General features: G+C 47.2%; 1 protein-coding gene and 1 long non-coding RNA gene across 19 annotated transcripts in view; one reads left to right on the top strand and one right to left on the bottom strand.

Annotated features, from left to right (window-relative positions):
* Nucleotides 1-9,741, bottom strand: part of KDM6A (lysine demethylase 6A) — a 162,778-nt gene extending 153,037 nt beyond the window's left edge. For all 18 annotated transcript variants that reach the window (XR_008820382.1, XR_008820381.1, XM_056329686.1 and 15 more), the window contains exons 1-2: nt 9,535-9,741; nt 9,215-9,278 (exon numbers count right to left, since the gene is read on the bottom strand). Coding sequence is in view for 16 of the 18 variants with exons in the window: in XM_056329686.1 (XP_056185661.1) it covers nt 9,215-9,278; nt 9,535-9,695 (225 nt within the window). In the remaining 2 variants the exon portion in view is untranslated. The remainder of the gene's footprint in view (nt 1-9,214; nt 9,279-9,534) is intronic.
* Nucleotides 9,742-9,935: 194 nt separating this feature from the next.
* The window catches only part of LOC130145137 (uncharacterized), a 32,849-nt gene continuing 29,957 nt past the window's right edge, over nt 9,936-12,827 (top strand). Inside the window, exon 1 of the long non-coding RNA XR_008820383.1 lies at nt 9,936-10,463. This is a non-coding gene — a long non-coding RNA (uncharacterized LOC130145137). The remainder of the gene's footprint in view (nt 10,464-12,827) is intronic.

Here is a 12,827-nt window from a genome sequence, read left to right on the forward strand (position 1 = left end):
TTTTCACTGTTGTTGGTGACTAATTCAACTCTCCTGTTTAACAGCAGACTGATTATTTTCCTTCTGTTTCTGCTTGCTGTTTACATACCCAAATAAACCTTTCTTGTAGTTTTTGACATCTCTGGCCAATTTCAATTTGAGCTCAGCTTTTGCTTTTCTAACTGCGTCTCTGCACACCCTGGCAATGTCCTTCTAGTTCTCAACAGGTATTTATCTGCTTTTCCATCTCTGGTATGCTTCTCTCTTTGTTTTGAGCAGACTCAGAAGCTCTCGGTTAAGCCAAGGCAGTCTCTTGCTCCACCTACCTTCCTTACCTTTTAAGGGGACAGATAAGCTGGTTTTATGCTTCCAGGAGAGTGTTCTTGAAAAACTCCCAGCACTCACTAGCTCCTTCATCCTCCACGGGAGCTTCCCACAAAACCCTCCCAACTGAGCTCTGAGCAAGCTGAAGTTTGGTCTTCTAATATCCAAAACCTTTGTCTTAGTACTAACCTCCAGTAATGGTTATTTAAAACTAATGAATTTTCCATTTTTACTAGATCGTTTTTGATCTGCATCAATTCTCCAGCCTGATTCACCACACAGGCCAAAAAATTGTTTCACCGGCACATGTAAGAAGCAACAGAGTACTTAGAATTCTGTTATGTAGAGGAAAAATACATAAAACTAAAGTCTTAATTTCCATTTATCATTCTACTCTAGATTCTTGTGCAACTAAGTTTTCAAATGATAAAGACAATGAAAACAGTGCTTAAATAAAAAGCTAAAATGGCAACTGCAATGCAAGTAACACAATACTACCACAAAAAAGAGACCTATTTGCTCTATTTTAAAAGCCAGTGCACTGGATCTTTTAAGTAATGCTGAAAATGATATCCTGAAATTGTTCAGAATTTTTAAAGTTTCAAAATGCAAGCAGACGTTTAATGAAAAGCACACTGACAAATCAATCTGCTTCAGACTTTAATAACCAATCTATATTGAGAAGTGAATCATAATCCTCAAAATGCCACTGTGAGAAAAGGAAATGACTTAAAGCCATTTTAACAAACAACAATTAATTTAACAACCTACCACAAAGGAAATTCATATGCAGACATATAGCGTTCTGGTTGTAATTCATAACACACTTTTAGTCACTCCCTTTACAAAGCTATAAATGAGTTCTTAATTCTACATCTTAATTAAACAAGCTTCTTCCGTGAACACTACGTAGCAAATGCACAAACCATAAAGGAAGCTATTTTGTCAAAATAGCTCTGATGGTAATCCATGCATCCTCTCATACCCTGAAGTGAGTGTATCTGAGAAAGCATATTCTCCAACTCCCAAACATGCTTAAGGTGCTTTTTGTTCACTAACACAGTATTTTATTTACATGAGGCATACCTCCCTATCATTCTTTAGATACAACAAATAGTATTCAGTATCCAGAATAATATCTGATCCACTGCAAAATGCTGAGGCTCATTTTAAAAATGCACCATTCAACAAGCTTTATTAGGTCCACAGTCAAACTACCAAATGGTCCATACCACTTTTGACAGTATCAGTAGAACTAGTCTGGAAAACAAGCTTTGAATAGCCTAGTCTCAAAACAGGCCAATCTTGAAAACAGCTTTTCCACAAGAGGAATTACAACTACTATGGGTATTTCTTTAATGTGCCTATCTGTAAATCAAAAACATGTAATAAAATATTTAATTATTTTCTCTTGCTTTACATAACTTCCCTGGTCCAAAAAACTCAGATAAGACTATCACAGTTCTTCTCTTTCCACATAACAAAAGTGTTTCTGTAAGATTATCCTCTCAGGTACACCTATACAAACCCTGGCAGCCCTCTGCAGAGCTCCATACAGGACGACAGTTCAATTTTGTCTGGTTTTAACTACAAAGAAGTATTCTGCTAGTGAACAAGATTAACGTTGTTAACACTTGTAGCAAAGACAGTCAACTGGTCTCTGTAATGACACCTGGAGTTTAATGAGCACCACTTCGATTTTTAATTGTAAAGACACATGACTCAAACATTACACTTCAAACACTATAGCTGCAGAACCTCACCATGAAGGGAAGTTAAAACAAAAAGTAACATATATCTTGTACTTACATGTACAACTTAAGTGTGAAACTAAAGGACTGTAAGTCATATACACATACCTATATGCATCCAGAGTGAGCACAATAATGGCTTATCTTCTGGAATTATCTGAACCAATACTAAAACCTGTCACCTAGTTCAGATATGTATTCACCTCAGATTGACAGGCCATCTGTTTAATTAATTTCTGCAGAATCTGATCTAAGCCCTTTACAGCAGTAAGTAATTTTTACACAACTATTTTAGTAGCCTCAAACTACAAATACACACATTTCCTTCCCTTTCAGTCTGTTTAAAATACCGCAAAATCCCTCCCATTACCCAAAAATAGTATCAGTTGAGGACCAAGAACAACAATATTTGTTCACTAACCAGACAACAACCTGAAGTTCAACTCATGCATCTGTAAGGCTGGAAACTAAAGCTTCATTTCTCCACAGAACCGAAGTTTGCCTAATTCTCAGCGGGATAAAGAACAGTGGGCTACACCATATAATTCTGGCACTGGAAAGTCTTGTGACAAATGGTAATCAGTACAAAATCACTTTACAGCTGTAAATATTTTCCATTACTCTCCTTAATTTTGTATCATCTTACTAACGTAATAAAAACAAATGGTTCTACACACACAGAGTTATCCAAGTATGAAACAACTACTCTTTTCTAAAAAGATGTAACAAACATATGGTATAGCTTTTACATCATACTTTCAACACTTATTTCAGATGGTATCAGCATTTGCAGATAGTCTTACCTCTGTAATCATCAAGTCCACTCAACCCACTACAGTGAACAAACAGCTATAAAAGGCTGGCAAGAGGCAGAGCGCCATGCTCTTCACAAGCAGAAAGCACACCTGAATACTATGTATAGAGAAAAGCTTTAGATGGTCTACTACTTCTTCACATGCAGTACCTGAGATTACTTGTATAAAAACGTGACAGCTAGAGTCTGCAAGTATCATAATGCACAAATAGGTCAATGGCAGGATTTCAGTGGTTAAATTACTGGAACGGAATTCAAGAAAAACAATTGTTTCCCATCCTCGCCACTGGTTTTCTTTACACTTCCAAAAATTAAATAATTTATCAAAACCTCTGTTCCTCAGCTGCTAAAATCCAGTATTTCTCTCTCTTCTCCATCCTGAACTGCTGCCCACCTTGTCTCTTTAATTATGAAGTCAGTAGGACACGAATTACTTAAGTCTGTGCACATGTATCACTTAAAAGAAACCACCACTTCAGCCTCCAGACTCAGTAGACCAGTACTTGGAAGCTACAATATGTAACATTTTTTCCATAAGAAACATGAAAATCTACTATAACAAAGGGAAATCTTATACTGTATGCCCTATTAATAATCTCCCAATAGCAAACATAAAGCTTACTGAGATGCAAATACAAATATGCTAGCTGTCCTGCAATCTTTAACTACACTTCTTCAAAAGCATGTTGTTTGCAGAGATAAGGTCCATTCTTGCCTGCTCACTGACATATTAAAATGACAACTGTAACATTTGGAACTTCATAAATCTCCTTTCCTTCAGCAAGTAGTAACAATACTACACTTTAAACTTAAAGTAAATCAAAACAGTTAAGAATCTATTTGTTGAGCAATAAAAAGAACCATTTGAAAGAACTATGCCTTGAACACTAGTTTTGAGAGTATCAAAACGTGCCAAGTATCTCACACTTAAAGTACAGTATAATGTCCATTAAAAGAAAAAAGAAAGTTGTTTTTAACACCAGATGATGTGCAAATATTGCAAACCTGTAACGGAAGTCTTTAAGTTCCAGGATACATAAATATCACATAGACTGTAATTGTAATTTTAAAATATAAACCTGACACAACCATGAACTATGGAATATGTCATCCATTACACCTTAATTGGATCCTAAAAAACCCTACCCTATTAACATAAAGCCCAAATTGTATACAGACAAATACCAAGCTTCAAAAAAAAAATCCGTGTCAGTCCAAGTTATCCAATAAACAGACTTAATTTTTACTTAAAATCTCTCCACTTCCAGACACCTTCAAAAGGAGATGGAAAACCAGTTCCACCCATAACACAATTTACAAGATTTTAACCAACTTCAAATTGTTCCATAGTAGCAGACAGTCTGCCAGATAACAAACAAAGAATAAGAAATGCAGAACTTACTTTAAAAAAAAAAAAAAGAATAATCAAGGAACAGCTCAGATAAAAGTTTACAGAAACCAGAGGCTGCGCACTTTGTGGAATACTTTACAAATGTCTCATGGTACCAATTCCCAGTTTCTCAATTCCCAGCACTGCCATTATATAAGACAAACACCGTAATTCTTTTCAAAGCAGTATTTCTTTGTTTTGATGAAAATAAATTAAGCCAAAAGCATTTCCAAAGTTATTAAAAAAAAAAACCAAACAACTTTATTACACCTAGACTAATCTGTTAAATTTTTTCCTGCATAATTATTTTTCAAGCAGTCTGTTATAATTAAAACAGGATATTTAATTATAGATTAGTAGAAAATTATCATTAATGCCAACACTAAAGGGAAAAAGTCAATAAATACTAATTCACACTGTCCAAAACTATTTTTAAACAAGCGACACTTACAAGAAAGATGAAAGAATATTGTCAGCCTGCACTTACTTTGTATGCTTAATAAAAAGCACAGATAATTACTGTTAATTTTTTCAACACATGTGGCCTTTACACAAAGGAAATACCATTTTTAAAATCAGACGGAAAACAAAAGGGCTGCAAAACCACAAAAGGTTACACAGAGACCAAAAACTGGCATATTGCATGAAACTACTTCATATCTCTTTAAATTGATGTCAACATCAATACTTTTAAATGGAAACATGCTTCAAATTTTGTCTACAGGATATGACAAACTGATTAAACTCAATGAATAGGAATTAACAAGCATCTTATGCCCAATACATTAGACCAGCTACATCACCCTAAATCTGTATATAAGACAAATAATTATAGCTTACGAAACAAAGGCTTATCACTGCAAGAAAGTCAACTTTGGCTAAACATTGGAAGTACCGTTAAAAATAAAAAATAAGAAAAAAAAAGATAGAAGAAAAAAAAAGGAAATGTTTTGCAATTCACTTCCAATACAATGGATGTTCTCTGCCTCCCTCTCTCCCTCCTCACACACCCCCCCCAGTCCTTAAGCATCACCTCCTGCTAACAACATCTTCCTGGGAGAGAGACATCAAGATAACAGCAGGGGTTTAGTTTTTGTTTTGGGGGTTCTTTTGCTCCTTCACATTAATGTTCTTGTCAACTACAAAAGCATAACAGTGAGCACTTTCTCCAGTACAAGACTGGCTACGCTGGATTTTCAGCATTTAAACCCATTTAAAAGGTGAACTCTCAATTTCCCTCTCCCCCAACATCACACTGGCTGCAAACTATTATTTTCAAGCTCCTTTTCTGCACAATAAATATACATTTTTTGGCAACAGAAAATTCTATTCTTCTGTCACACATACTAACAGCATGTACACCATTACAGGAAAGTCTGATTTCTTCTGGCTTATCACATATTCAATACATGGAGCAACAATACAATATTCCTGACCTTTAATCTATATCTTCAATAATTCATAAAATTGTATAGATCTGATGTCTTATCTGCTCATTTGATTTGCTACACCCAGCAGCAGGACTCAGTTTAGTTCACGAGACTACCACTATACCATCCTACAGAGCAAAACTATGGAAAAAGGGAGACTGCAATCCAAACCTGGAGCACGAATGAACCCCACAACTATTTTAAAGCTCCAGACATGAAGCTCCCTCCATCCCCGAAAGAGATCCCAGAGTTCTTACTAAACTCTGTCAGGGTGTGGCTTCATTAAACCAAAGTTCCCACTGCAAAGGCTTCATGAAATCTCCTGGTGGGCCTGGCAAGTGACTTCAGCCAACGCACTGCCTGCCTGCTGAGTGAACCCCAGGAAAACCAAGAGTAGTACCTCCTCGTACTGAGGCATCAAATTCAAACCCACAACAGAATCTTGCTGCTGCACAAGTACCTGTGCAGGTAACAGAGCAGTTCCCTCAACACTTGCAACCCAGGACCTCACCTCCCCCTGCAACAGTCTCCTCAGACATGTACACTTCTACCACCTTCGCCACAGGTAACCAGGGAACACTGTCAGGCGCTCACAGAAGAGACGCTGCTACAGCCTGCCTTTTAAAAAGGTTCAGTAGCAGGTGGACTATTCTCACATTGAGGGGAGTACTGATAAATTTTTCCCTTTGTGAAGGATTCCTTTGGAAACATGACTCAATGGTTTTCCTTACCTGCTTTACTTGCACCTATCTCTCATATTACTCTACAATGCGCTGGCTTGTAGATTCTTAAATCAATCTGTTAGGATTTCATAATTATGGAGTCTAAGGTCTTTGTTAGCTGTTGTTGCTCTGTGCACAAAAGGGAAGATTTTGTTACTATCGCTGTAAAACCTATTAATTAAATGCACGTATCTATGGCCACACTTTCTACAATAAAAATAACTGTTACATGGAATTGAGAGCTATCTGCTAGAATGACGACTCTAAACCTTCTCATACAATGTAAATTGTATGAAGGTGCACACACAGAAAAAAGGAATTAAGTAAAAAATATCTTAAAATAAGAGCTCCTTCCTTATCGGTAACAGTAATTGAAATACACACGCATTCGCTGAAAAGTAAAAAGCACAAACAAAATCAAACCTGGTTCAAGCCAAGAAATTCATCTCAAAACATCTTTGCACTGAACAGTAACATTTTAATCATTCTACTTCCTTAACAATTTACTTTTCTCAGAGTCAAGTTTTATGAAGAACATGCTTCTGAGTTAGCTTGCAATTCATAAAGGTCCAAAACATTGTCAGAAAAACGAGGTAAAATAGCAATATATTTGGTGGGGTTTGGGGGTTTGTGGGGGGGGTTTTTTAGTACTTGGTACATGGATTCATACATTGACACTGTAGGAGAACACACGGTATTTCTAGAAATACACTTCAAAATTATCAAAATGCCCCACAACTTCAGTCATCTCAAACAAGACTGCATATACTAAAATACAATCTTTTCGACTAGCATAGAAAAGAAAATACATTATATGCAGGAAAGTACTCAAAACTCACCTAATATGCTGAATTGCTGTCTGCGTTACTTAATTTTACAGTACGCAAAATAAAACTTAACCTAGTCATGTTATGCGACAATCTAATTATATATGTTGCTTTTATGTTCTATCTGGCATCCTTAAGGTCTATCCCATACATGACTCTCTCCAATATTTCTGACGGCCTCAACAGCATTCACAGAGCAGACATTAATTCTGGTCCACTAACAGTTAACGTACATTATTTAACTCATCTGACATGTCACTCCCTTGCCTTTCTGACTTATCGGAAGAAGTATTTTTATAAATAACTCCGAAAATCAAAAGGAAACCACGACATTTTTTTAAAACATAAGCACAAAGAAAAGTGTACTTGCTTTTCGTTCCATCCCTGCCCCCTCCCCCCACGTCCTGACATTGAGCTTCTCCAATCATGCCAGAAATAAACATCTAAACACAAGTAAGGGCCTAGGCTACCAGATTCAACACGCTTTAGAGTGAGGTCTTCAGATCAACCAGGAACAGCATGAGAAAAAAAAAAAATCTCCACGGGAAAGTATCAGCACACAGCACGGGCACAACAATAGGATGAACAAAGTGTCAAATGCAAAGCTACTGACAGGAACAAGTCAGAAAGCAGGAACCAGAACAGCCCAGTCCTCTGCTTCAACCGTGTGGTCTTTTAAAAACAGTGTTCGACTTAATCTGTTAGGCAAACGCTTTCTTCGCATTCGGTCTTTAAATACAACTGGCAGACACTCCGCCCGCACAGCCTTTGTCAATAGCTTACGGGCGGGCAGCAGAAATGTGCTACAGGTTGATAAGGAGGACACCGGCGCTGCAAACGCCCTGCCTGCAGCAGGAAAGCACCCAGAAAGAACTTGCAATGCGCAGAAGAGTTTCCCTCAACGTTCACCGGGGGCTTCACACTCCAGCCGACGTACATATTCGTTCCCGGTATTTGTTTCGTGTTTACCTCCCCCCCACACACTTCTTTCTCCTCCCTGTCCGGCCATCTTGGGCCGACAGGAGCAGCCATTACTTAACTAAATGACAGGGCCAACAACTTTTCACACAAACAAACATCTCTCTCAAAAGGCCGGGCAGGCTCCAGCAACCTGCAGGCCGTCCTGCTCCCTGACAAGCCGCCCGGCGGCGGGGACGGCGCGGGGCCCGGCGGGCGGGACACGGCGCTCGACGAGGACCTGGCACGCTGGCGGCAGCTGGGCCCGGAGAGTAAACAAGTCACTCGGCGCCGGGCTCCGGGAGCCCCTCAGCGCCGCGCCCGGCCCGGCCCCGCTCCCTGCGGCCCCCGGCCCGCTTCGCCCCCCGCCGCGCCGCCGGGCGCAACCGCCGCCGGGCAGGGCGCGCGCAGCCGCCGGCCCCCGCCGCGCGGGGCGAAAATCACGAGGGAGGGTCCGGGGAGAGGCCAACGTCAGCAGCGCCTCGCGCGCGCCTTCCCCCCCCGCGCCGCCGCCACCTCCTCCTCCTCCTCCTCCCCCTCCCTCCCGCCCCCGCGCCCCCTCCCCCGCCCCGCCGCTGGGCGTTTGCTCCCGGCCCCGGGCTCCGGCCCCGGCGCGCAGGCACTTTCCCGTCCCGGAGCCGGACGGACACCCGCAAGGCCGCGCTCCCTTCGTCCCACACCCGGCCCCGCTCGGCTTCCTCCCGCGCGGAGAGCCGCGCCGAGTGCGCGGCGGGGAAGTTGGGGGAGGGGAGGAAGGGGCAAAGGCGGCAGCGACGCGTGGGGAGACCGCGGCGGGGGGCGAGGCAGAGCGCCCTGCCGCCCGCGGGGACGTGCGGCCGCGGGTGCCCCCCCCGCCCCACCACCACACACGCACTCTCGCACCCAGATGTACACTCGCACGCACACACTCACCGTGTGGACCCGGGGGACCGGAGGGAGGGGGCGGCTGGGCCGGGCCGGCTCCCTCCCCTCCCCCCTTCCCCCCCCCCAGCCCCGCTCCACATCCACCCTCGCGCTTACCTTTAACAGCAAGGCCTTCGTTCTGGCGCCATCTTCATGAAGCCTCAGAAATCCGAAGAGTCGGCTGCAGAAGGGGAGCGGGCGGGAGGGAGGGGAGAGAGGCACAGGCGTTAGCGAGAGTCAGCCCCCCGCACGGGCAGGCAGGCAGGCTCGCTCCCGGCGGGCAAGGGCAGAGCGCGGCGGCGGCGGCCGGGAGCCCGCACACGGGCACACACGCACTCCCGAGCGGGGAGCCGCGGGCAGGGGAGGGGGGAGACACGGAGGGAGCGCGGGCCGAGCCGGGACACGGAGGCGGCCGGGGCGGAGTGGGGAGCGGGTACCTGTCGAGACCGGATAGGGCTTCTCTCTCCTCGGCTGTCAAGCTGGCGAAGTCCTCCTCGCTCTGGCCGCTCGCTTTCCCCGCCGCCATTTTCTTTTCCTCATCACCGAAAGGAGCAGCAGAGGCGGCGGCAGCGGCGAGCGACACTCCGCACGATTTCATGGAAACGCAGCGTAATTAACTCACGATCGCAACCCCCCCCCCCCTGCGCGCCCCCAACACCCCCCAGCGCCGGGCGGGGCGGGGTGCCCGACACACACACACACCACAACTTTTATTACAACAACAACAGCCGGCAGGGAGGGGGAGGGAGGGAGGGAGGGAGGGAGGGGAGAGGGAGGGAGGCGGGGGGAAGCCCCGCTGCTCGGAGGAGGAGGGAGGGGGGAGGGAGCCCCAGCGCTGGAGACTCGGGGGAGGTGGGGGGGGGGGAGGAGGAGGAGGAGGAGGAGGCGGCGGCTGCTGCGGCGGATGGCGGCGGAGCGGTGTTTACATCGCCGCGGCGCCGCTCGCCCCGGCGGCGAGGGGTGCGGGGAGCCGGGGTGACAGGGGCCCCGCCCGCCCTGCCGCGCGGGGTGTGTTTGCCGCCTGTACAAACTTCCCCAGCAGCTGCCCAAAGTTGTTGTAATTGTGTCACACAGCGAACCCCACGCCGCCACCGTGACCCCCCCCTCCCCGCCCGCCCGCCCGGGCCCACGCAGCCAATCGCCGCCTCCGCAGCGCCGCACGTGACCTTTGTTGACTTACGTCAGTCATAGCGCTCTTCCACCGCGGCGCTTCGGCTTGGTTGGCCTACGGCGCCCGCCTCCCTCGCAGGCCTCATCGCATTGGCCGGCGTCCGAGGGGAGGGGGCGGGTTTCCTGGGACTCGCGGCTTGTGACAGGCCAGAGAGCCGTCAGTCAGAGCAGCTTTTCGATTTCCCAGCGCCAGCAGGTTTGCGTGCGCCTTTAAAAACCGGACGACGGGAAGGCGGGGGAGGGGGGAGTTTTCGGGAGTGGCGGGCGTTGGGGGTGGGAGGAGGGAGGGCTGCGCTCACGGGCGGAGTTGCGTAACGGGGCCTCCAGGCTGGGGGAGCGGAGGTCGCTGAGGAAGCGGGCTTCGTTTAGCGCCTGGCGGGCGGGGGCCGTGCCGCGCTGGCTGCGGGCAGTCGCGCTCGCCCTGCCTTGCCCCGGCCTGGGCGCGGGGCGGGGCGCTCTTGGCATACCCGGAAAATAGCGGCCTCCCCGCGCGGGGAGCAGGGACGGCGCTGGCTGGGGCTCCGTGCGGTCGGGCCGCGGGCGGGAGGAGGAGGCGGAGGCGCTGCCGCCCGAGGGGCGGTTGGGCGGCAGGTAACGCCCTCCGCAGCAGGGTGGCGTGGCCGGAGCGAGGGCAGGGCCCGTGGCGCGGCGGTTGGCCTCGCCCGCCCTGGGGAGCAGGGGTGCCGCTGTCCGGCCTGCGGCTTTCGCCGCCCACTCGCGGCAGGCGGGGATTTTCCTGGGGGCGCGCGCCATCGGCCGTGGGGCCGCCGCCTCGCCGACGGACGAGCGCGTGGCGGGGCTCGGAGCGTGCTGCCCGCGGGGGAGGGGGGGGGGCGGAGCGGGGCGCCGCGCCCAGGGAGAGCCTCCCTCCCCTCCCCCCCCCTCCCCTGGAGCCACTGACAGGTGGAGCGGTGCCCGCTGGCGCGAGCCCCGCGGCCGTCACGTGGCGCGGGGGCGGGGCTCGGGGCGAGAGCGCTCTCGCGAGGCCTGGGGGGTGGGCGGGGCTGGGCGCGGCGGCCGGGCGGGGGGCGGTGCGGAGCGAGGCGCGAAGGAGCGAGGCTGGGCTGCCGGAGCGTCTCGCGGCGGTAAGGCTCAGCGTTTCTTCGGGCGTCGCGGGGCAGGGGCCCTTCCGTGCCCTGCTTGCTGCCCCTTCTTCACAAGGCCAAGCCTACCCCCAGCCTTCCTGGTGGCTTAAATGTTACCTGGGCAGCCTTGGTTCCTCGGCCTTCCCGGTCTTGCCCAGGAGCTTGAGGGTGCAGTTTTCTCTCTGCAGCCCCATTAATTTACCCATTACAGTTGGGAAACTCAAGGGTTTTCTCAGCAAGGTTTTTGAAAATCATTAGGTCTTGGGTCTCCTATGATGCTTATGAGGAGATGAGCCTCCTGTAGGTGTGTGGTGGCACAGCTTGCTTGCTCATACCCATTTTGCTGTAAATGGATCAGCAGTGGCCTTCTGTAACATCACTGTGGCACTTCTCTGATGTTTAGCTGAAGCCTCATGGCTGGGCAGACTTTTTCTCTGCCAGCTGAATTCTCTCCCCGCAGAGAGGGGCCTGTTTTATGATTGCCAGGCTCTCTAAAGCGTAACTGAAGCTAGTAACTGCCTTTGGGAATTAGGTGAATAAGGTCAATGGCCAAGCTATGTAAGGGATGTTCAATCACAGTACTCTTGCTTGCTGGTTCTGTCCCTTCTGGTTTTAATTGTCATCCCCAAATCATGTGCTCATGAACGGTGGTACAGTTAACATTTACATGTCGCTGATGTTCTCCAAATGGATCTTCAAATGTTTTCTGGGCCTAATGGTGTCAGTAGTGCAGTGCAGAGATACTGGCAGAAGCGTGCAAGGCCTGTGCTGTTTTCCAGCGTGCTGATTGGAGATCTGGTCAACAGCCTTGAATAATGCAGAAAAAGACTCAAATTAATGTCCCTGCCCCTCTTGGAAGCAGAATCTTGTTGTGTAGCCATGCTGTCTGATCCAAATGCAGTTGGAACAAAAAAAGCACCTGAGTTTACTAAGGTTGCATATCCTTATAAAATAGCCAGCAACCAGTTGGTTAAGAGCATTCGTGTTAGAGACAGACATTTGTCATTTGTACATTTACAGTACTTCAGAGTTTGGAGTGTGGATAAAAAACAATTTACTTTTGGTTGTGGGGATAAGCTACAGTCATGAATGGTGAAAACAACTATGATCAAACATATGCCTTCATCTGTAATTTACAAGGCTTCTCAGTCACTTAATTTCTCAGCAGTGCTTCCTCAGATGCCTAACTCAACACCAAGAACTATACTGATTGGTAATGTGCCAAAAATAAGGTAATTCAGCACAGATTATTTCTGAGGATCTTGACTCTGAAGTCTGAAGTTTCCAATTTGCAGTATCCCAAGTATAAATCAATGGAAAAGATAGTAGGTGAAACTTTCTCGGTACAAGGAAGGTTATCTTCTAAACTACAAAGCAATTCAGCAGACTTCTTTGAAGTGTGAGTCTTAGTTCAGCTGAAAGTATAATGAGAAACTTCCATGCACCTGAAGTCACAACACCTGGGTTACTCCTCT

The sequence above is a fragment of the Falco biarmicus genome, chromosome 2 (genome assembly GCF_023638135.1).
Source record: "Falco biarmicus isolate bFalBia1 chromosome 2, bFalBia1.pri, whole genome shotgun sequence".
In the NCBI taxonomy this organism is placed as follows: domain Eukaryota; kingdom Metazoa; phylum Chordata; class Aves; order Falconiformes; family Falconidae; genus Falco; species Falco biarmicus.